At 55.9% G+C, this 23265-nt stretch overlaps 2 protein-coding genes across 2 annotated transcripts; one reads left to right on the top strand and one right to left on the bottom strand.

The window, feature by feature from the left end:
• The first annotated feature begins 9753 nt into the window (after window positions 1-9753).
• Window positions 9754-11198, top strand: MSMP (microseminoprotein, prostate associated). Its single transcript, XM_051804457.1, has 3 exons — window positions 9754-9865; window positions 10497-10605; window positions 11009-11198. Exons 1-3 carry the CDS (start codon window positions 9754-9756, stop codon window positions 11196-11198), a joined length of 411 nt encoding a protein of 136 aa, XP_051660417.1.
• Window positions 11199-12126: 928 nt separating this feature from the next.
• On the bottom strand, window positions 12127-22929 carry RGP1 (RGP1 homolog, RAB6A GEF complex partner 1). The gene is made up of 9 exons (XM_051804423.1): window positions 22809-22929; window positions 22030-22169; window positions 18630-18766; window positions 18179-18262; window positions 14601-14750; window positions 14376-14522; window positions 13865-13992; window positions 13435-13612; window positions 12127-13229 (listed from the first exon to the last, which is right to left on the bottom strand). The coding sequence occupies exons 2-9, from the start codon at window positions 22143-22145 to the stop codon at window positions 13006-13008; spliced, it is 1164 nt and encodes a 387-aa protein (XP_051660383.1). The 5' UTR covers window positions 22146-22169; window positions 22809-22929; the 3' UTR covers window positions 12127-13005.
• Between the last annotated feature and the right edge of the window lie 336 nt (window positions 22930-23265).

The raw sequence follows: 23265 nt of genomic DNA, 5'->3' as shown, positions 1-23265 counted from the left end.
CAGTGGGGGGCTAGGAAGGGGAGTCCCCAGATCCAGTGGGCTTTCAGTGGGCAAGGATTGAGGAGGGGGTGCGTGCCATCTAGGGGGTCCAGGAAGGGGGTTGGTGAGGGACTATTAGGATTTGGAATGTCCTCAGTGGGTGGGGGACTGCGAGTGAGGTACCTGGGTTCAGGGAGCAGGTATAATCCAGGTTCTAGGGGGGCTCACAGCCTGGGGATTGGGGAGGGGATGTCCCATGCTGGGGATCCCCAAGGGTTATGGAAGGCAATGGGGTGCAGGGGATGTGGGTGATGGGGCATTGGCAAAGGGGTGCCCTGGGGAGGGATGTCTCCACTGCAGGGGGTACACGGGTGTGGGGTGCAGCCAGCTGAAAAGGGAGGGGATATCCTGGGTGTGGGTGTCCCCACAATGGATTTTTGGGACATCTTGGGCTATGGGGTACAAGGGGAGTCAGGCTCTGGGGAGAAGTTGCCCAGGACCTGGTCGCTTCCCTTGTTGGACATCCCTGTTTGTGGATATCTGCTCGGGGGGGGGGGGGGCAGGGGAGGCGGTTGGAGAGCTACCCAGGGATTTGGGATGCGGGGGGGGCAACTGGGGAATTGGACCCGGAGAACCTGAGTGCCCTAGGGATCCAAACATCCTTGGCAGCCAGGAGGTCCCCCCAGTAGTGGAGGGTGCAAGTGGGGACCTCTGCCACAGCGACCTGGTGTGCTGCTGCCCAGCGACACACAGCCTGGTGGGGCAGGGGTGGCTGAGGCCAGGGGGTGGCAGGGAACTGGGGCAGTGGGCATGTCACCACTGCGGGTTTTAAGGCTCCAACCTGTGGGGTAGGAGGGTGGGCGTCTGCGAGGGGAGCACAGCGGAGTGCTCTGGAGTCAAGGGTGACTATGGGGCAGGGAACCCCGTGCAAGCCCCTAGGGCGCCATGGGGCTGGGATAACTCGGGCAGAGCGGGGTTACCCGTCCTTCCGGGAATTTGGGAAGTATCTAAGGAGATGCCATGGGCTGCCACGGGGCGCCCCCCCGCCCGGGGGGACACAGAGGTGCCGTGCGTTTGTTTGCAGGGGCGCCTCGGTAGAGCAAAGGGGGGCTCGGCGGGGGCAGCATGCCTGCGGTGCATTCCTCGCATTCCCAGCCTGCTGCCTGCTCCCATCGGGCGGGGGTGGGGGGCGATAGAGGCTGGAGGGGATTGCGGGTGTGTGTTGCCAGCCACTGCCCCATGGCTCAGAGCTATGTGGGACGGCATGCTTGTGTGTGGGAGCGCAGGGGGAGCGCAGTGTCTTCACGGGAACCCTGCAGGCGTTTGCGGGTGTCACCGGCCCTGCAACGTCCCGCGGGGCTCAGGCGCGTGAGGGATGCTGCGCTGAGCGGCGGACAGGGGCTCGCTGTCCTCTCCTGGGATTTGGGACAGGCTACCGGAGAAAAGCAGCGCCAAGGCACGGCACCCTGTGGTGCCCCGGTACGGGTCCCTGTGCCACTAGGCTTGCCGGGAATCACAGCCCCTCTCACTGTCCCCGCCTGTGCCGCTGCGGGTGTCCCCACCGTGAGTGACGCGTCCTTCCCGTCGCGGGGTCACGGAGCTCGGCTCACCCAGCCCGGCACAACCCAAGTCGGGGGGATTGGGTTGCCGGCTATAAATACCCCGGGCCAGCGTAGCACGGAGCCAAAGGACAGTGAAATCCGACTGACAGCAAAGACAACCGAAAGGAGAAGCTGGAAGGGTCTGGAAGAGCTTCCCTGTGGAGTGTGAGGCTGGGCATGATGGGGTGATGATGGTCCCGCCGGAGACCACAGCCTCTGTGAAATCAGCCCTGCTCATGGGGCTCTGATGGTAGCAGATTCTGTGCCCCCAGCCCTGTGGCTCGTGTCCTGAGCCACAGTGGCATCTCTGAGTCTCCGGTGGCACAGGCCCAGGAGCAAAGAGGGGACAGAGGGACTGGCAGCAGCCTGGGTGGGAAAAGCCTTCGCGCTGTCCTCTCCCTGGGCGCAGTGGTCAGGGAGCAAGCACGGGCCGCTCCGCCGGGAGGTGGTGGTGCTCCCGCAGGACCTGCCGCGGGCGGGACGCAGCCAGCGGAGGAACGACTCTGGGAAATTGGAAACAAAAATAGAGATATGCGGAAGAAAAGCAAAGGGGGTGGAGGGAGAGCGGGAGAAGTTGGGGGGGACTCGCTGCGGGAGGGATGGGGTGCGTGGGGTGCCCTTGGCGGGGGGGTGTGGGTGCGGGGGCACTCGGTGTGTGCGTGTGCAAGCCAGCAGAGGGGGCCCGGGCACCGCCTCGGTACCGCACACACCGTGCACCGCACACACGCCATGCACCGTGCACACACCCTGCACCACCCACCCACCGCACACACCGTACACCCACCACACATACACTGTGCACACAGTGTGCAGGACACACCTCACACACCCCCATACACACACTGCACACACACTGTGCATTGCACACACACCCCATACACACACTGCACAACCCCCATACACACACTGCACATCCCACACACACTGCACACACACCCTGCACTGCACACACCCCCATAAACACACTGCACACACACCCTGCACTGCACACACACCCCATACACACTGCACACACCCCATACACACACTGCACAACCCCACACACACTGCACACACACCCCATACACACACTGCACAACCCCCATACACACACTGCACACACCCCATACACAGACTGCACAACCCCACACACACTGCACACACACCGTGCACTGCACACACACCCCATACACACACTGCACAACCCCCACACACACACTGCACTGCACACATCCCATACACACACTGCACACACACCACCATACACACACTGTACACCACACACCCGTACACCCAGTAGCACCAGCTACAATCCACCCGGCTGTGCCCACTCCCACTTGTACACTCAGACAGCCAGAGGGCTCAGGGGGTGGCTGCCCCAGTTCTCCTCAGGGCAGGGCGTCCCCTCACAAGTGCCCACAGGGGGAGAGGAGCCGAGGTGGGGATGGGGTCTCACTGGGCCCACTATCCTTGCTGTCCCCTCAGCCTGCTCGCTGTGGGATGTAGGGCTGGGGCTCACCATGCTTTAGGGTTTCTCTAACTCCATCGCACCTTCCCTGTCCCACAATTTCATGCTGCGTTTTAGGGGCATCCCACACCTTGAAGCTGACAAGGCTTCCTTGCATAGGGCTGTGCACCCTGATCCTGGTGATCTGTAGTGGTCCATGGCAGTCTGTGGTGGGCCATGGAAGTCCATGGCAGTGTCCGATGGTCTGGAACAGTCCACAGAGGTTCATGATGATCTATGCTGGATTTTGGTGGTCCATGACAGTCCATGGTGGTCCATGGCAGTTTACAGCAGTCCATGATCACCTATGATGTACTGCAGTGGTCTCTGGTGGTCCAGAGCTTCCTGAGGCCACCCATGGTGGTCCATGACAGTCCATAATGGCCTATGGTCATCCTTGGTGATCCATGACAGTCCACAGTAGTCCATGGTGGTCCATGGTGGTCTGTGGGGGTCCATGGCAGTCCATGGAGGTCCACAATGATCTGTGGAGAACTGGGGTGTTCAGTGGTGATGCATGGTGTTATGTGGTGGTCCATGGCAGTCTATGACCAACCACTGTGGTCCATGGTGGTGCATGATGATCCATGGTGATTCATGGTGGTCTACAGCAGTCCACAGATTTCCATGGTGGTCTACTGTAAACTTCAGTGGTCCATGGTGGTCCATGGTGGTCTGTTCCAGTCCATATGGCCATGTCTGACCAGAGATTTCCATGGTGGTCTATGGTGGACTGTGTTGGTCCATGGCAATCCATCGTGACCCATACTCCTCCTAGGACTGCACCAGGACACCGGGGGCACAGCCACACAAACCTGTCCCAGGGATCTCATTCCTGGGGGGTTGAGGAGAGACCCTACCCTTGCAGGGCACCAGGACAGGACATGTCACCTGTAACACCCCTCAGCAGGTGCTGACTGTGCCAAGCCAGGGACACCTGCTGCAGTGTTTTCTTCTCCATCTGCTCTGGGACCCTGAGGTTGAGTATGTGGAGTCCCAGCTCTATGCCCAGGTCATCTCTTCCACCACGAATCCACCAGCCATCCATGGCTTTTCCTGTAGTATGTCCCTAAAGCAGGGTAGCACCCCAGGGTGCCCCTGTGAGTGCCAGCCAACAGTGATGCACTGGGCCAATGCAGTGTGCAGGGGTATCTGTCTCTCTGACACCAGAGGCCAGAGATCTGCGGGATCCACCCAGGATCCAGAAATCCTCAGGGTCTCCTGGGGCTCTCCCTGTCCTTGCATCCCAATGAAGCAAGGTGTCCAGAACTGGTCTGGGAGTCCCCTGGGTGTCCCCAGCATGTCCCAGAGCAGTTGCATGCTGGGGTCAGTGCCAGTGGCCTGGACTCCTGACCTCCCTGGCAGGTCCCTGGGCCCAACAAGTACCTGGCACTTTTTTGGCTCGTGTGGCTCCTGCGTGGCCTAGGAATGATCTCCCAGGGTTATTTCTGACTCACAGGACAGGAAACATTTTGAGGTTTAAGCCGAGTTGAATAATGTGCTCATTTCCTTGTGCCGACTACAAAGCACCTGCTCCAGGGGATTTATGGAGTGCCAGCCTCTCGCACTCACTGTGTGGCTGCCTGCCCGGATGTTTTTATTTTCCCAGGATGGCCAGCAAGTGCCAAGGCCTGTTTTCCTAAACACCCCACGACCTCATGGCACGTTTCCTTGAGGGGAGCCTGGGCAGAGCCATGGGCTGTGGCATACCTAGGGTGTTGGGATATCCGGGGTGCTGGAGAGCCAGGGCTGAGGGTAGCGGGGATGCCTGGCTAACCCAGTGATGCCAAAACCTGGCCTGGCACAGAGCAGCCACAGCTAGGCTAAACGACCTGGGAGAGTGCCAAGGGATAATGGAAAGGAATGGAGTAGGGGGGTGAGCAAGGGAGGATGAGACCATGTGAGAGGACAAGAGGGCAAGAGAGCTTGAGTGAGCCACAGCATGGGATTGCCCAGAACACAGAGCCCATCCCACAGCTGGGGACCCACAGACACCATCCCAGACCAGATCCTGTCCGTGGCAGGGGATCCACACACACCATCCCACAATAGATCCTATCCCACAGATCCTGTCCCACAGCAGGGGACCCACAGACACCATCCCACAACAGATCCTGTCCCACAGACACCATCCAGTCAGGGCTTGTAGAGACCCTGTGAAATACTGTGCCCAGCCCATGGCACAGGAATGTCTCTCCTCTGTGAGGAGGGTCAGGGTATGGGTGCTGATGCACAGACACCCCTGGTAGATGCAGGTCATGTCAGCACATCTCCTGGTCCATGCTCCTCCACTGGCACTGAGCTCCATCCAGCAGGCAGCCAGCCTGCAAAGTAAGGTTGTTGCCCGTAACAAATAAAACCACAAACCAACAGAGTGCCGGTTTATGCGGTGCTTTATTCGGGGCCCCGGGAACCTGAGGACTAGCGTCCCAAGTCAGGATTCCAAAGACCTCTATTCTCAGTTCAGCTTTTATACACAAACAAGTTTACATGCTGTTTCCACGGCAAAACAGTTACATTCAGTTACAAACAAGCTCATAGCAGTTTCTACAACAAAACAGTTACAAGCAAGCTCATACTTCATACTGATAACAATTAATAATCATCTATTCTAATCATAAATCTTACTTAAGCTGTCTTACCCCTAGAAACTGATTAACAGACCCTTACCACATCCCAGGTAACAAATCATTATATACATGCTTGACTTAATCCTTTGATTATTGTTGCCATCTCTTCAGCACATTCCACACTCACAAACAAGGTTGCTAGCTTACTACTTTGAAGCATTGCTTTCTGGGCCTACTCTCCTACTAAGCCTTAGCCATTCTACTACTAAATTCGAATTATTCTGCAACAAGGTGACATCAAGCTTTTCATCATGTCCCCTCTGCTTTGTCTCCTTTTTGGAGCAACAGCCTCATGGCTGGTAGAGCTGGATCTGATCCTGCCAGTACTCCAGCCTCCACAAGCTATCCCATCTGGCTTACCAGCTGCAGGATGAAGGATGCCGTGAGCAGACTGTCATTCCCTGGGTAGCCCTCTGTCCCCTCCTGTGCCTCTCCCCAGCCTCTGGCTGCCCAGCTCTCTCTGACCCCTCTGCTCACTTCTCCCCAGGACCTGGCCGTGCCAGTGAGCAGTCAAGTGAGTGACATCGCTCAGAGCTGGCATCTACCTGCACCTGCCCTGGTGCCTTGGGTAGTCCATGGCAGCACCAAGGCAGTTTGGCCCAGCAATAAATTGGGGTTGTGGGGTTTTGTTTTTTTTTTTTTTTTTTTCTGTTTAGAGAGAAAATAAAATACCTTTGGGGAACAGGAGCCAAGTTCCCCAGTGCCTAAAACAGCAATCACAGCACTTCCTCGGATTTATGGTGTTTGCTTTCACAATGCCAGCCGGGATCCTGTTTGCTTCCTGCTCTGCAGCTGCAGTCCCAGCTGAAGGCTCAGGAGATTCAGGTTTTATAACCCTCCTGGATCCTGCTGATGGCAACTTGTCCAGCATCTTTTATTACCCTCCAAGCCTCCTGTGAGGCTGGGGTGGGCTGCTGTCACCTCATCCCAGCACCCACTGGCTTGGGTACTTGTCCCTGCCCGTCCACTGGGCCTCATCCCTGGCACTGGGCACTCGGACAGCCACTCTGCAGAGGGGGTACCCAGCCTTTTCTGGGAGAGGAGGCCAGCACTGCTGTGCCCTTGGCAGGGTGCTCTTAGGCACAGCTACAGTCCAACAGCCAGGCTAGGCAGGAGAGCTGGGTCCTGCTGGGAGAATGTTGAGACATGGATGTGAGCTTCTGCAGGATCCCGGGATGCTCAGGGATGGTGACTGCTCCTCACTGGCATGCCTGGACCGGCAGTCAGTCCCTGCTGTTGGCCTCTGCCTGATAAAGTGACTGCACTTCCAGAGAGGCACTCTTCCAGCCTCTATATCCCTTTTGCAGCTCTTCCCCGTGTCTCAGTTGTCCCCTGAGATGTAAGACCAAAACCGGCTGTCTTCTTTCAGTCTCCATGGCAAAATTTCCTCCAGGATGCACAGTCTGGCACAGCGGGAGAGGGTGTCAACTTCTCCAGTCACAGCATCCCTCAAGAACCCAAACTAAAGTCCAGCTCCAGCTGCTGCATTCCAAGCTACAAGCCCTCTCTGGTACAAGCTGGATCAAAATGCTCTGGATCGCCCATGAGGGGGGTGTGCTGGGACCAGGTGGGTGTCCAGAGACACAAAAATGGGGGAAGGAAAGTGGTCAGGTGGGGGAATAGCAGGACCAACAGGCTGTGGGGGACCACCAGCCTTATTCCCAATGCACAGCCACAGTGTGTGGGGACCACCAGCCTTATTCCCACTGCCCAGCTCCCTCTGCAACATGCCAAGGGGTGTCCTGACCCTCTTTCCTCTTTCTCTACACTTTCCCAGCAAAGTGTTTTGATGAAAAACCCAAAGGCCGTGAGTGAGCAGATAGTCTTAAATCCTCTCTTTGGTCAACCAGAATGGCTACAGAAATCCTGGGAATGCCTCCCCGTGACTCCGATGGAGCAGGGGCAATGCCCTTCAACGCAGCCAAGAGATGCTGTTGCCCCAGGTTTTGAGCACCCTTCTGGAAGCCTGTCCAAATCCTGCGGGCCTCCGAGTGAAACCCACCCCTTCTGTTTAACATTTGCTGTTCTTGGTGATGAAACAATGATGGATTATTTCACTGCAGTTACTAGCGTGCCAGACCTCTTTTTCCAAACACACAATAAGAATATTAATTTACTGCTCTGACAACGAACAATTTTATCCTCCTTATATAGTAACAACTCTGCACCAAAGGGCAAGTTCCATTTGTCACCGATGCACTCTGCCATCCCGGCTCGTGGCCCCGTGGTCAGCAGGTTATTCCTGGGTGCTCAGAGCTTCTCTGGTTTATTATTATCCTTTCCCAGCAGATCTCACGCTCGCTGCCATCCAGCCAACCCACCGAGAGGCACAACATCATGCAGGACACTATGAGAGGGCTGGGGTAACTCTACAGGGGGAAGAGGGGATGCAAAGCCAGGGCTGCTCCCTGGGCACTGAGAGCATAGGTTGCAGGACAGGGATGCAATGGGATGGCGAGGGGGCCCAGAGCACCAGAGAGAAGGGACTACACCTTCAAATCTGAAGGTGGTGAATCCAAAGCGGATAAAAGGAAGTATTTTTTTTCTCACTCTGTGCTTAATTAGACTGCCACAGGAAAATGCTTGGGCCAAAATTTAGCAGGATTCAATGCGGGATTGGGCACTTAACAGGGACAACAAAAATATCCAGCTATAATAGAGGATGCCAATACAAATTCTGGAAGGGATATTAAGCCTCACGCGTCAAGGTGTAAACTTATCCCAAACTCTCAAAAAGCAGGGAGCTTAATGCAGGGGCAGATGACCCACATATGCACCATTACTGAAGCAGCCTCGCTGCCAGCACAGCCCCACGCTGGCCGAGCCACAGCCTGGACTGTCCCCAGGGCCCTGTTTCCTGCTGCCGGCAGCACCTCTGACAAGGGCTGTGAATTTCTTTTGGCAATTCAGCCTTTTACTTGTAGCTCTCCAAGGCCATGTGGCTCCCAGGGCTCTGACCTCCTCCATCTCTCCCATCCCTTCACTTTGCCAGCTGATAACAGCCTCATCACTTCTATCCAGAGGCAGCCCCTCTGGATAAGGGCCTGGGCAGTCCACGGGCACATCCCTGGGTGGTGTGGCATCTTCCCATGGCTCCTTGATTCCAGCCAAGTTCCCTGTTTCTCTCTCAAGTAATTTGTTGCCCAAAAGCACATTTTGTCTCCTGGTTTCATCCCTCCTGTTCCCTGTTTTTGCTGTGGCTGGTCTCCAGACTCTGAAAGGGACTGCTCCAGTATCTCATGGGTGCTGCGTGTACACAGGCCCAGCCCCCTTTCACAAGCACTGCTCAGACGAGCCCTGGGTCTTTCTCCCTGCTCTGCATCAGCAGATGGCAATTACCATCAGCAAATGGCAATCATGGTTTTGCCTGCTCTTGGCCAAAAAACTCGCTGTCACCCTCAATCCATGCATGGCCACAAGCCTGGTACGGTCGCAGCCCAGGCTGGGGTGGAAGTGCTGTGCTGTGGTACCCAGGAGTTGGGTGCAAGCACCTCCATCCCCAGCGAGGATGGTGCCATTGCATCCCACACTGGCTGTTAACAGGACGCCTGTGCTGCTCCAGCCCCTGTGAGATGGGATGCTCCCAAAACCTTGGCCGCTGTGAAGGATCAGTGACGGTTCAGCGCGACCAGAGAGGAGCCTGGAGCTCTTCTGGTCAGGAGCCAGGGTCTCCTGTGCTTGCTGCTTACGTGCTCACCACGCTGTTGAGGGCAACCCCGCTGGGGACCCTTGGATCTCCACTCCCTGTGGAGCTTTGCACCCACAGGGGCTTCCAACTGGAGACATTTCTGGAGGGCATGAATCAGCTTTTCACAGCTTGTTAAAAATCTTGATCCTACCTCTTGTTTTCATGCCTTTCAAATCAGGAAATGAGTTTTACAACTTTTCCAGTGGGGCACAGCTGGTGGCCAGGGTCGTAAAGCTGAACTTTATAAATATCTCTTTTTGGGATGGGGGAAGAGCATTAAAAAGGCAGAGAGCGAGAGAGAGAGAAAGAGAAGGGAAGAAGCAAAGGCAATAGTGAAGCAAGGTGAACAAGCCCAGCTTAACACCAACCATGGCCGTGCAAGCTCAGAAGATGGGGTGTGCTTGGGGCAGGCTTTGCCTGCTTCTCTCCCTCCTCCTCCAGCTGCCAGGCTCCCAGGCCAAATGCTACTTCCAGGCTAAAGGTAAGTGAGGCAGTGAGATGCGAAGAGGCTAATGGGAAGAGGAGGCCTCAGCTTTTCCAGCATGGCAGGGCTCTGCTCTGTGCCTGCAAAGTGTGGAAGGGACTGTGCTGAGCTCAGGAGCAGGATCGTGGGCCAGTGGTGAGTGGAAGGAGCAGTCTATAAACCACACAACAGCTCCCCAGGGCTCTGGCTGAGAAACAGCTGTTTGGGCCATGAAGGCTCCTGGCAGGAGCCTGTCTGGAGCCAAGTGTGAAGGACTAGTAGCAGAGAGAGGAGGTCTGCCTATCTTTCCTCTGTTGACTCCTCTCAGGGCTGCAGAGATGCTCAGACCCCAAAGGGTGCTGGATTGGCCCTCTCCAAGGAAGCAAGAGCCACTTGCCTCTGCTCTAGGCCCACAGGGTAGTGGGGAGAGCTGCAGGGCATGGCCAGGAGAGGATGGGTACATTGCCTTTGGCAGATGTCTGGGCATCCCATACCTGCAGGGTGGTAGACAGATCACCATATATCTTCTGTACCATGAGGTGGGTGGGACGTCATGACAACCCTGATCAGGGCACAGGGATGCCAAGGAGGCTCCCACTCACCCTCAGCACAGGCCCATGTGTCCTCATCACCACTGCTTCCTTTGCAGCTCCCTGTGAGTACGAGGGGAAGCAGTTCTCCCTTGGGGAATCGTGGCTGAGCACCAACTGCCTGCTCTGCACCTGCCTGCACCCCATTGGCGTGGGCTGCTGTGAGACGTGAGTGAGGGGCTGAGGGGCACTGGAGTGGGCTGTCCCTGGCAGTGCTGCACACCACAGCACCCCTGTGCCCACAGCAGGGCGTCTGGTGGCTGCAAATGCAGCAGATGTCAGAGCCCACCGAGGGCTGTGGGGTACCAGGCACTCGGGGACAAGGGACAGAGGTGGACGGGACCCCACCGGGGCGTTGAGGGTGGTGGGGTAAGCTGGGGAGGCAAAGCGGTGGGCAAGGGTGTCTCAGCACAGTGAGATGCTCAGCTGTGCCAGGAGCTGTGTCCCAGCCCGAGCTGGTCTGGAAGACACCCTGTTTGGGGGGCTGGCAGCAGCAGAAGCCAGCTGGCCCTGCCAGCAGCCCTCCGGCACAAACCAGGGGGAGCTGACGGCGCTGTGCCCTCTTCCGCAGCACCCAGCACCCCATCGACTTCCCCGACTGGTGCGAGGCCCACTACGACTCGCAGACCTGCCAGATCTCGGTGGTGCAGAAGGCCAACCCCAGCCTGCCCTGTGTGAAGACCGTGGAGCACGAGTGGGGCTCGGCCGGCACACCCGAGCCGCTGATCAACAAGGTGCTGGGCGCAGGGCTGAGCAGATAAGAAGCTCGGCAGCGCCCCGCGCCCCTTCGGCGGCGTCCTCCCTCCTCCAGAGCACACCTCCCGCATGCTCCAGACCTGCCCCGTCCTGTAGAGACGTCACCGCCGCCACCTCCAAGGGAAACCACTATCCACGCACCATGGTACCGAGCTGACATTTGCACCCTCACGCTGCCACAGTACGGCTTTGCTTCTGCCTTCAGCTTCCTGAGCCAAGCCAGGGCATTCTTCCTGTGAGATACCCTGCACCCGGTGGGAATGCAGATCCTACGGGATTTCCTCCCAGGTGGGCAGAAAACCTCGTTACTAAAGAAAGGGCTCTGGCACTAAATCAGCCTGGCTCGCAGGAGTCCTGTACTCCCACATCCAGCCTGAAGTGACGCAGCTCCCTGCTCCCTCCCAGATCCACATCCCTGTGCACAGAAGCTGCTGGGAGCTCACTGGGGAGCATCATGGCCCCTCGTGCAGGACCCTCAGAACCTGGCCAGCCCCTTCTCTGCTCCCAGAGTGTGCGGGGAACAACCCACCTCTGGAACCACTAATGCCCCTGCTCCTGCAGGTTCTGGGGTCCCTGGCACCGCAGGTCAGCCCTGGGCAACACCACAACAGAGCCAGCCCTGGGTGGGCAGCAGTGCGGGGGGAACCACCAGACAGCCCCTGGGAGGACCCCCACCCCCAGACATGCAGGGGAGCAGGGAGGGGGGGCTCAGGAAGCAGAAGCAATCCACATGTGCCAGGCTGGAGCCAGCCACCCTGGCAGCCCACCCCAGCCGGTGCCATGCTGTGTTGTGCAGAGCCTTGTGTAGATGTTTCTGTTCTTGCAATAAAGATACTGAACAAAGAGGAGGTCTCCAGCCTGTGACTGCCACGCAGAGTGGGATGTGTCCACCACTGGGAACAATGCAGGAATAAGGCTCTTGGGAAGGCTGAGTTTTGCACATTCAGATGTTTATTATTTCCAGGCAAAGAGGAAAGTTCATTGGAAGGTTTAGTAGAAATGGGGAGCTTGCTGTTGAGCAGGGAGATCTCCATCCCAGCTCCTGGATGCACAACCTGCATTCCCTACAGCTCCCCAAGGATCCCGAGACCAGCAGGATGCCTTTACATCCAGGAATGCAGGCAGACAACAGCCCAGGGGCTCAGTGCTGCTCAGTTTTGTAGTTGCACTACTATTGTGCAGCCGCAGCAGGGTTGCACCCAGGTCACCAGCACCCGTCGGCAGCGCAGGGCTGGCGTGCCAGGACCTGCCTCCTCCAGGTGAGGATGGCACTGGACTGTGTGTGTGGGACACCTCTCTGAGAGGCAGGATGCCTGCCAGGACAGGGGAGTGGGCTCCCATCCAGCCCAGGTGGGCAGTGTGCCTCACCTGGATGCCAGACCTTTGCTTGTACGGTCTCTCTGTAGGGGAATGGCTTTCACCCAAGGGTGGTACGAAGCTTCACTGGAAGACCTTCCCTCTCCCTTCTCAGGGCTGGGCCTTTCCCTCTTGGAAGCCCCACATGGGGTAAAGGCATGTCAGCAGTTCCCTGGGAGGCAGATTTTGTTTTGGTGAGTGCTGGGACTCGCATCTTCACCCAGGCAGGAAGGGTCCAGCTCTCAGCTGAGGGCTGCAGCACAGGACTCTGCAACAAGAACAGTGATCCTCCACCCACAGACGGGACAGACTTGCCTGGTGCCCACCTGGGCATCACAGCTGAAGCCAAGGGGACACAGGGATGCATGCCCCACGGCATGCTGGTGACAGTCCATGCTGCTATTCCCACCAGTGGCACACACTTGCAGCACTGCAGGCCCACCAGCTCTCCCTACTTCAGATGGTGATGGAGTTAGTGCTGGAGAACTGAGATACGTAGGAAGCCAGGATGGGATTGGTGGGAAGAACTTTGATGGGCAAGTCCCAGCTGAAAGTGTCCACTTCCATCTGCTCTACCCCAGTCCAGGTAACAGCCTCTGACTGGCTCCCACGAACCAAGCAAGTCCCCGCCGACTCCCCAGAGGTCACAAATTCGAAGTGCAGCCTCCACTTCAGGGACACTGTGGGCAAGAGGGGGGTCAGGAGACAACATCACAAGGGACAGGGACAGCAGCTGTCTCAGTGCTGGCTGTCCTGGCAAGGGGAAATGCAAATGATCCCACTCACAGAGACGAGCTCCCTCCCATGGGACACAGCCCTGCTGAGCAAGGCAGGGCTGGGGACACTGCAGTCCTTCTGCAGGTCCCTTCCCTGGTGGGTACATACCGATGTTGGTGGTGAATCCCGGGGTTGAGCTGAGCGGGATGGGCAGGTTGAAGCTGCTCTGGGCTGTGTGCAGGCAGGACTCCTGATGGCGGGCGTGCGTGGTGAAGGAGACAGGCTGCCCCCGACGGCGCTGGAACTCCTCCTGGATGCTCTCCTCCGTCTGCAGGCTCACCGAGAACTGCAGGACAGTCAGCAGGGTGCTTGTTCTCACAACGTCACACAGCCCTTGTGTAAAGCCCATGGCCTCCCTTTCCCAAAAAAGCTCAGGACTGGATCATTCCCCAGCTCACACTCCAAGGAGACCCCAACTGGGTCTCACTAGAAACCCTCAGTAGAAACCCCCAGCAGCCCAGTGCCATCTCAATCTCTTCTGACTCTCCCCCACCATAAACCCCTGCCTCTCCCCAGTGACCCAAGAGCCAACAATGACCTGCAGACATGGGATGTCCCCTTCAGAGAAGTTGAAGGTCCCAATGACATCCTCTCCGATCTTATAAACGGTCTTAAAGATGCAGAACGTTCCCACCTTCCCACGAGTGTTGCTGATGTTATACAGGTCTGTGGAGCAAGAAGAGGGTGGTAGGAGTTGTGTCAGGATAAGGCTCTGCTCCATGCAGTGCCCTGGGTTAATGACATGACCCCGTGCCTGCTGCTTGGGTGTGAAGGGCAGTCACTGGAGGTGGTGTTCCTTTCGGGAAATGCCTGCAGTGAACAAGAGAAAACCACACACTGGCTGCGATATGCTGGCCAGAGGGTCTCTCTGGTTGAAGCAGGAAGAGTCTGAGACTGGTTGGGAGGCCCTGACCCAAGCAGGCCCTGATGGAGCTGCTCACAGCCCCAGTTGGAGCTTTGTTTTGTTAGTGAGAGATTTTTGCAGCTGGCTTTGTGCTCCATGCCCAGGTTAGGAAGGACAGCAAGCTGGAGCAGGGAATATGACCTACGCAGGCTGCGTCGGGAGGTGGCCACCATGAGCAGTTCTGTGGCCAGGTCGGCCAGGCGAGAGTCTTTCTTCAAGCTCTCCTCCTCTTCCAGGAAGGGGTTTGAGGGCGCAACGGCCTCATCCTGTGGGAACTGGTAATCCTTGAGCCCTGGGGAGAAGGTGAGAGTGTCAGCGGGGCAGGGTGCAGCCTGGCCTGTTGTGCAGGGAGGGCAGTGCGTGGCCTCACCGTGCAGCACGAGGACACGGAAGGGCACGCGCAGGAGCTTGATGGGGGAGTTGACGCGCTGGCAGCCGATGGTCAGTTTGTACACGTACTTCACAGACTGTCCCCGGAAAGAGGGAGGGCCGTCCACAGGCAGTGTCTCACAGTACGAATCTGCAAGGGGTGCAGAGAAGTTCCAAGGGTTGGGACCAGCAGCAGTGCTGAGCTAGGGACAGTGCCTGGTGCTTTCCGCTGCACAGCAGTCCAAGCACATCCCCAGCTCCCCTGCACCAGGCGCACTGTTCCTCGCATCACACGCACCATCATCCAGATGTTGCTTCCAGCACATACAACCACACACACAAACTGCCTCAAAAGAATGTGAAAGACGTAAAATCCAGGAACACAAACACATGAGAGTCACGAGTTCAACCCAAATTTGCCTCTGTGCACTCCTTCACCCGTCACTCTCACAGCGCAGTCACGCGCTGCAGTCTCCTCCAGGCTCTGCCCCACGCGGGTGCTGATCAATACCTCATGCCTCTTTTGGTATTTGCTTTACACAAACCCCAAACTCGGCAACAAAAGCTAGTTTCTTCCTGTATTTTTCTCTGAAGTGCCAGGTCTAAATGGTCAAGAAACAACACTGAGACCTTCGCAACAAACAACCTGTGGCATGTCCCCCTTGACAGACTGATGACTTAGACCACGAAGCCTCTGACTCTGAGGCCTCTGAGATGCTGGAGCCTGGCTTACACCACACTCAGCCCTCTCAGAGCCCCTTGGCCACCACACAAACCCCAATTCTCTTGACGCAGTGCGAACACTTCTGCAGCTTTCCCAAACCACATGCTCTACTAACAAGAAAGGCACAAACAGTGAACTGTGGAAAGTCTCCACCTCTCTGGCTTGCCCACCGTAACGCAGATACACCCTGCCAGAGGAAGGGCAGCATCCTGCTCTGAAACCACAGCTCCTTCCCCAAGTCTGGCACATCCTGAATACTGGGGCTTAGATTAAAAGTTAGGGTTACATTTTAAATATAACTCCTAGATTTAAAATAACAGGACTGGAAGGAAGAAAAAGGCCTGTGCTAGTGCGTAGTGTCCACAGGATGTCACACCTTAAAGCACAAGCCCGTCTTCCCTGACCAGGGTGCAGATAAAGCAGAGAAGTGTCCTGACAGGGAGGAAAATCAGGTATTTCCACAGAAGCAAACTGCTGTACCAGACTTAACAAGAGTGCTCACAAAGACCTTCTTGCCCAGTGAGGATAATCTGAGCAGAGACCACCGCTGTTGAAGAAGGATGGGCAGTTTGCTACCCAGCACAGGAATGCCAAGACTCAGAAGTCCCAGCTTTCTTGCATATCCCAGAAGGAAGCACATTCCTGGCACTATGGATGCCTTCCTCACCCACCCGCTGTGCCCTCTGGCTGGGCTCCAGGCCCGTGTCCAGGCCGCTTCCATTTCCTCCCCTCTCTATGATCTACCAAATATTTAAAGGTGTTACAAAACTGGAGAGGAGGCAAAAACAGCCACAGAAATGACCTGAGGACTTGAGAAAATGTTTCATGGTGACAAATTTAAAGAGCTTGGCCTGGGCAGAGTGTCAAAGGGCTGGGAGATGAGTCAATGAACTTCAACATACAGGCACCATAACAACACTGAGATATTGGGGAATAAGTTGGTCAGCAACTGAAAACAAGGCCTTTTATCAAGAGACAACCCTGACACAACCTCAGATGTATGTGCCAGCTCTGGTTGCACTTTAATAACACAGTACATTGCTGAAGCAGAATTAAGATTTCTTGGGTTTTCTGTTGGTTTTTCTTTCCCTTTCCAAACTGCGTAGCAAAACTCAAAACTTCTGAAAAACAGGAAATGAAGAATTAAGATACACACCCACACGGCTTTAACTCTCCCTCCACGGAGCTGGCAGGAGCCCCCAGGAATGAGGTGCAGCCGTGCCAGCTGCAGTCTCGCGTGAGAGCAGCAGCACCACTGGCTGATGGGATCGGTGTGAGCAGCCTGGCAGAGAATGAGACCAGGGCTGTGATACAAGGATTTCAGTGCTAAAAAGCCACTGCCACACACAGTGACACCACACATGAGGCATGAAACGGACAGGTGCTTCACACAACCAATGGGAAAGGCTGTAACAAGAAACCTCGAAGTATAGAAGTTTGTGTCCTTCCTGAGGGGTTGCATCCAAGCGCCAGGAAGATGTAGGCTGTTTGTGCTGGTGTCACCCAGAGGCAGAGAGGACGCACATCACAGCATCAGAGCGAAGGACAGACAATCCCCAGCTTAGCTGGGGGCTGAACAGCTTCTGCCTGCAAAGCCAGCGCACAAGGAAATCCCCTCAATCCATCTCAGCCACCTGGAGCTCGGGTTGTTGTCACTGATCTGCTCTCCCAGAGACTGCCCAGCCTGCCTGAGATGTTCCAGGAAAAGGAACATCCCCCTGCTCCCAGTGAAGGGATGCTCCAGACCCACACCTCCAAGCAGCAAGGAGCACAGGAGAATCCAGGTGAGCCCCAGGCCAGCTGAGATTCCTGACTCCTCCTCCTCCCTGCTGGCATGGCCAGCTCCTTTCCCCAGTATCATGCTGTAGGATAATAAGTGAATAACCAAACATCCTCAGATGACAGGCTCTGCAGCTTAGTGGCACAGCCCCAGACGACACTGCCCCACCCTACTAACCAGCTAGCCAAGCCAGCCCGGTTTTACCCTGTCCACCTTTCCCTCCAGTCAGGCCCCTCCAAGATGAGGAAGGCAGGAGATATCAGCTCCAAAACCAGCATGTCACAACACTGCGGCTCCTTGGTCTCATCTGCAGCTACACTCTCACCCCTGCAGAGCTCAATGCTGCAGCAGAGCCCCCTCCACCACAGGCACTGCCTGTCCACTCCCTGTGCTCTGCAATTTGAGAGGCCTCCATCAACTGTTCCCAGCAGATCCCTGGGACAACCTGATGGAGCTCTCCACACACAGCCTGTAAGGCCCAACATCACTGCTGCTACATCACAGGCCACTGGAACGCAAAGGAGATCCGACACAGCTTGACAGGCTGGGTCACACAGCCACCGACTGACAGACAACAGCACATACTTGTATTTTCACAGCTGTCTACTCAGACATGGAGAGCTCTGAGCAGAGATTTTACAGCAGGAAAACTAGAACACACAGAAGGCTGCGATCTCCAGGACAGCCACAATGTGAAGAGGAAGCACAAACCTTTGGAGGACACCAGACTAAATTTCAAGAATTACACACAGAGGTGTGTGTAACTGTTCCTTCAGCTGCAACTAGGTATTTCAAACGTTTTATTCCTTGCAGCTACACATGGGACCTGCAGCAAAGGCCGTGGGCCAGGGGTAGGACTGGTGGACATGCTGCAGGTGTGCAGCCATAATGCAGTGGAGAACACACTCTGGATGATGCAGCAGCTCCTGAGCACTCACGCTCCCATCAAAGCATCTCATCTTCCACAAGCACCAGGGTCTCACACTTGCAGCACTTGGGATTGCAAAGCTAGTTTTGAAAGCAGAGCTCCCTGGAGGTGAGCTCTGTGAGTAGGGTAAGAGAAGACAAGACTCACAGGACTTTGACTCTCCAGGATCCAGTCGCAAGTCACAGAAGAGAATCTTTGGTGGGGTGGACAGGATACACTGACCCCGCTCTCCTGGAAGAGAAGAAACATGTGAATGCTGCCCAGACTTGGGCTGTGTCCAGGTCAGTCAAGCTTTATCCTCATGGGGAGGAACAGGCAGAAGAGGGCTGAGGGAACATCTCATGTCCCGGTCATATCATGAGACACTACGAGAACAGCTGGGCAGACAACTGTCATGTTTCATTCCAAGCTAGTGCCACTTTGATCCCAGTATAACAAGGTCCCACAACAACCACCACCAGGGAATGACACAAGGAAAGCAACACGGACTTCCCACTCACTTCTTTGCATGCTGCCCTCATAACACACATGAGGGTCTACTTGACTCCTGCTTGCTGTGCTCTCTGTCCCTATCTGGGGTGACAGAAGTAGCACTCACCTCTGTTGGGGACGAAGACGGTCTCGTTCTCTGCCTGCACGTCATGCTTGCTGCCATCCGAGGGAGGGAGCGCCACCCGGTTCTCGCTGGCGTGGAACTGGCAGTGGATCTGGGCGCTGGCCCATGCCAGCATCTCACTGAAAGCAAAGAGCAACACTTGTGTCTACACTTTAAACCTGGATTACAGCAAGCAGGAACTGGGAGGAGAGCAGCTCTTTCTGCTCAGCTCCAGGCAGGACTGGCCGTATGGAAGAAAGAAGGCCTTGCTACACTGTCACTGAAGCCACTCTCACAGCTCCTCTGCAAACAAGCCTTGTGAGCAAGCTCAAGGTGTGGTGCTGACCCAAAGCCACTTCCACCCCAGCTGCTGACTGCAGTTTCTCACAAGGCCTGGCTCTGTGGCCAGTCTTAGCCACTACACCACGGGCACAGCACTGACACAGCACAAGGAAACAACCCTGCCCCAAGAACCTGCTGTGCAAACAAGGCAGAAGACAGCAAGCAGCACAGGTCAGCAGCCCCTGTCCCCTTCCCTGGGGCCAAGAGACAAGGTGTAGAACCTCACAGGGATCTTCCAGAAAACATGCTGAGGTCAAGTGTTCCAAGATCTGGTCTAAAGCCTTACTCATCTTTCTCATCACCCAGAGTTTGGGACTGGCCACTCACTGCACTCTGGGGAGGACACCTTGAGCTGCTGCACATGGGCCTGGGCTGGCAGAGGACTTTTAGCCATGACAACCTAAATCCCAAGCCAGAGGAGACATGCAGTGCAGCACTCCATTAACACAATCATCAGGGAGGTGGGCAAATTCAAAAGCAACAAATACCTGCAAGCTGGGTTCAACTGCCCCTGCCCACAGCTCCCAGCTGCCCCAAGCTCAATACTCCTTGGGGCAGGCAGGGCACAGACATGCTTCCTCCCTCCCTCCCCACAACATCAGCTCCCATCCCCGTCAACATCAGCTGCTGGTTGTGTCAGACCAGAGCAGGATGCTTCTGGGTCTTTCACAAGGACCTATTTTCCCCTCCTGATGCAAGGGGTTTGCTGACAGCTACAGGGGAGGCAAAGGTGTCATTTTGTCCCCTCTCTGAACAGCCACAGGAATGAATGTAGGGCCACGCATCCAGCACGAAAAACAGTCTCATGTTTTGGACTCTGCTTACGTCCTCAGCCACTCCACAAGGCATTTCCCATGGCATTACTGAGACCTTTCAGTTTCCAAATCACTCATCCAGTTTTATTTCAGTAGTTTTTATTTCTACAGTTTAGCCACAGTATGATTCCTGTGGTGTTTTCTAACATCATGATCTGATTAGTAAGCACTGACACCAGCGCCTTAGGTGGCAGAGGGATTTTTTGCGGCACATGGGTGTCTCTTGGTGTGACACATCAGAGCAGTTAAAGGTCTAGATGAACCAAGGGAAAAGGCGTGTCAGCTGACTAAGGATGCACTATTTGATCTTTTGTATGTGCTGGCTGCCTTTGCTCAAACACACTTTGGTTACTCTACCCAGTTGCTTCTAATCCTACAGTTGTAACTTTGCATTCTCTAAAAATACCAGCACGGCTCTTCCATCAGGGCTTTTTTTTTTTTTCTGTAAAGTAATGGAAAAAGAGAACTGCTCTTGCTTGAGGCAATGTTACTAATTTTATATAAGCTTACAGTGCCTTCAAACACCACCTTTTGAATATTTTTTCTTTCTTTTTCAGTGTTGCCCAACAATACGCCACTGGATTGTTTTCATTTTTTTCTAACCAGACATCCAACCAAAATTTGCATGCCCCTTCCTGCCAGCAGACCTGGCTTGTCCAGCTGGTGAGGCACAGAAGGATCCTGCACTGGTGCTGAGGTCACTTCCCTCCTGCCTCACCTTCCTCATAGCTCCAGTAGTCCACACAGGCTCTGGGCAGAAGAGCTTTGTTTCTTGTATACCTCATACTCCACAATCAATTTACCTCCTACTATTCCTTCAGTTCTGTCCCTGCGCTCCAAATGTGTGCCTCTCCATCCCTCCACCTGTCAGCTCCAAAACCTTCCAGTCCCTGACAGGTCCATCTGCCTGCTGTGCAGTCGCCGTGGTTTAATTTGGCTCCTGCCTTTATGCAACCCACAGCTTCAATTTCCAAACCACCAACCTATTTGCTGTCACCACTTGCATCACTTGGTCAGGTCTCGTCAGATTGATTATTTGTTTGTTTGTTTGTTTGATTTTAAGAACTTTTTCCAAGAGGCAGTCTTCTACAGAGCACCACACACTTCAAGTCCCCAAATGAAGCCTTGGTAAACTGCAAACCTACAAAACCATTCCAGCTGGTACCCTTGCAGTCCCACACGTTTTAGAAGCAGGAAGAATGACTCAGTCCTTGCACAGGACAGAACACCGATGGAAGCTCAGAAGCTGGATACTTGTGCCACAGCTGAATTTGAAAGCTGAATTCAGCAGGCAAGAGGAAGCAGGAAGAAAAGATGAAAAGTTAAGGAAGGCAATAAACATAGAAGCCCCACAGTGGTAATACAAGAGATTGCTCTGCTGCTGAGACTGCAAGCACTGGGAGTGGGCCCACCAAAGCAAACATGTGTGAATCTCATCCCGGTGATGAAAAGATGCTGAACATGACAGGGCTGGAAACAGACACTTCCCAGGAAGGTCTAGAGATGAGAAAGCACTCTCCACCCCCTGAAGAATCAGACAAGGCCACACACTCAGCGGACATGGAGGCTCTGGGTGATTACTTGTGACACAGAGTCACCCCCTGTGAGCCAATATGGGAAGCTCCCATCTTCTTACATTTCCTCAACACTGATTTTAGGGACAGTGATGATAAGGGGAGATGCAGCACTCAATCAAAGGCTGGGCCATAGGAACTGCTGTCAGAGAAGGTGCCTCTTTCTGACCCTTGACAGTGCTCACTCCTGTGCCTGCCATCTCTGGAGGCAGGGATCACACTGATCCCTGCAGCACTGCTGGGTAGAGAGAGCTCCTTCCAGAAGCACAGGAAATAATGACGCTGCCTGGATGTTGCTCTGAGGGACTGTCACCCTGGTGTAACCAGATATCCTGCTTTGACAGCCAGTTTGGCTTCATCTTCCGTCAGTAACCCTGTCATTGAGGGCTCACCTGAGGGGCAGAGAATCTCTACCTGCATACTTCTTTCCTTGCCTCCTTCCTGGGGGCAGGAGACCAGAAGAATTTACTTCAGCTTCATCCCTGAAACAGCGATAGCACAAAGCCCCCTTAAGGGAGTGCATCGGGCAGGGAAGTCACAGTGGGCTGAGCTGGCACCATTGCCCCACACCTCAGCCATGAGTGCTGCTCCGGAGGGAGAGAGGCTGGGTTAGGGACCCAGGCAGTTCCAACATTTGGAGGCTGCATGCACAGACTAACATAGGCCCTGTACCTGCTGGCGGAGGTCGAAGAGGCCGACAACGGGTTGGTGAAAGTGATCACACACTCCAGCACCTCCCCTGCCAGGAACACAGGCCCACGGCTCAGCTTGGCCAACACCTCGATCATGGCTTGGACAGCCCTGGTGCACACCTGCCAAAAAAAAGAACAACAGTGGACATGGAATCACAGAATCACAGAATGGTCTGGGTTGGAAGGGACTTTAAAGTTGCATTTCGTTTCAACCCCCCTGCCACGGGCAGGGACACCTCCACTAGACCAGGTTGCTCAGGGCCCCATCCAGCCTGGCCTTGAACACTGCCAGGGATGGGGCATCCACAGGTTCCCTGGGCAACCTGTGCCAGTGCCTCACCACCCTCACGGTAAGAATTTTTTCCTAATATTCAATCTAAACCTCCCCTCTTTTAGTTTAAAGTCATTCCCACTTGACCTGTTGCAGCGACACGGAGGGAGGGCTGGGCGCTGTAACTGAGGGGGAATAGGGACACAAACACCAACAGATGCACACACACACACACACAGCCCGGAGGTGAGCGGGGGAAACCCGCACAGCCCTGGCCTTACACACACATACACCCCATCCCCCCGGCCCTCACAGCTAACAGTGGTCTGGACACGCCGCGAGGGTGAGGAGGGACAGCCCTGACACCCCCAACCCGCGGGTCTCGGGGCCGGCCCCGACCGCAAACACGCACACGGGAAGGACCACCCGAGCGATCAGGCACACAGCGCCGCAAGGTCCGCGCAGCTCCCGCCCCGGGGGCCACTCACCGCCCGCACAGGCCCCACTCGCCGCCCAGCGCCGCTCCGGCCCGGCTACCCTCAGCCGGTCGGCGGGGATCGGCAGCGCTCGGGAACTCTCGGGCGACGCTCGGGAATGCTCGGGCCGCGCTCGGGAACCCTCGTGAACGCTCGGGAATCCTCGGGCCTCGCTCGGGAACCCTCGGGCACCGCTTGGGAACACTCGGGCGACGCTCGGCAGCTCTCGGGTGGCGCTCGGCAACGCTCGAGAAGGGCTCGGGAAGGCTCGGGTGGCGCTCGGGAACCCTCGGGCAGCGCTCGGGAACGCTCGGTCTCAGCTCGGGGACTCTCGGGCGGCGCTCGGACCCTGCTCGGGAACCCTCGGCAGCGCTCGGACCCTGCTCGGGGACGCTCGGGCGGCGCTCGGCTGCGTTTGGCCGGGCGCCCCCGGGTGCCGGCGGCGGGGCGGGCCCGTGTTTCCGCCGTG

Source organism: Manacus candei, unplaced genomic scaffold, assembly GCF_025592945.1.
Source record: "Manacus candei isolate 608988 ecotype Guabito, Panama unplaced genomic scaffold, ASM2559294v1 h1tg000061l, whole genome shotgun sequence".
Classification (NCBI taxonomy): domain Eukaryota; kingdom Metazoa; phylum Chordata; class Aves; order Passeriformes; family Pipridae; genus Manacus; species Manacus candei.
This window is presented reverse-complemented; position numbering and strand designations above follow the sequence as displayed.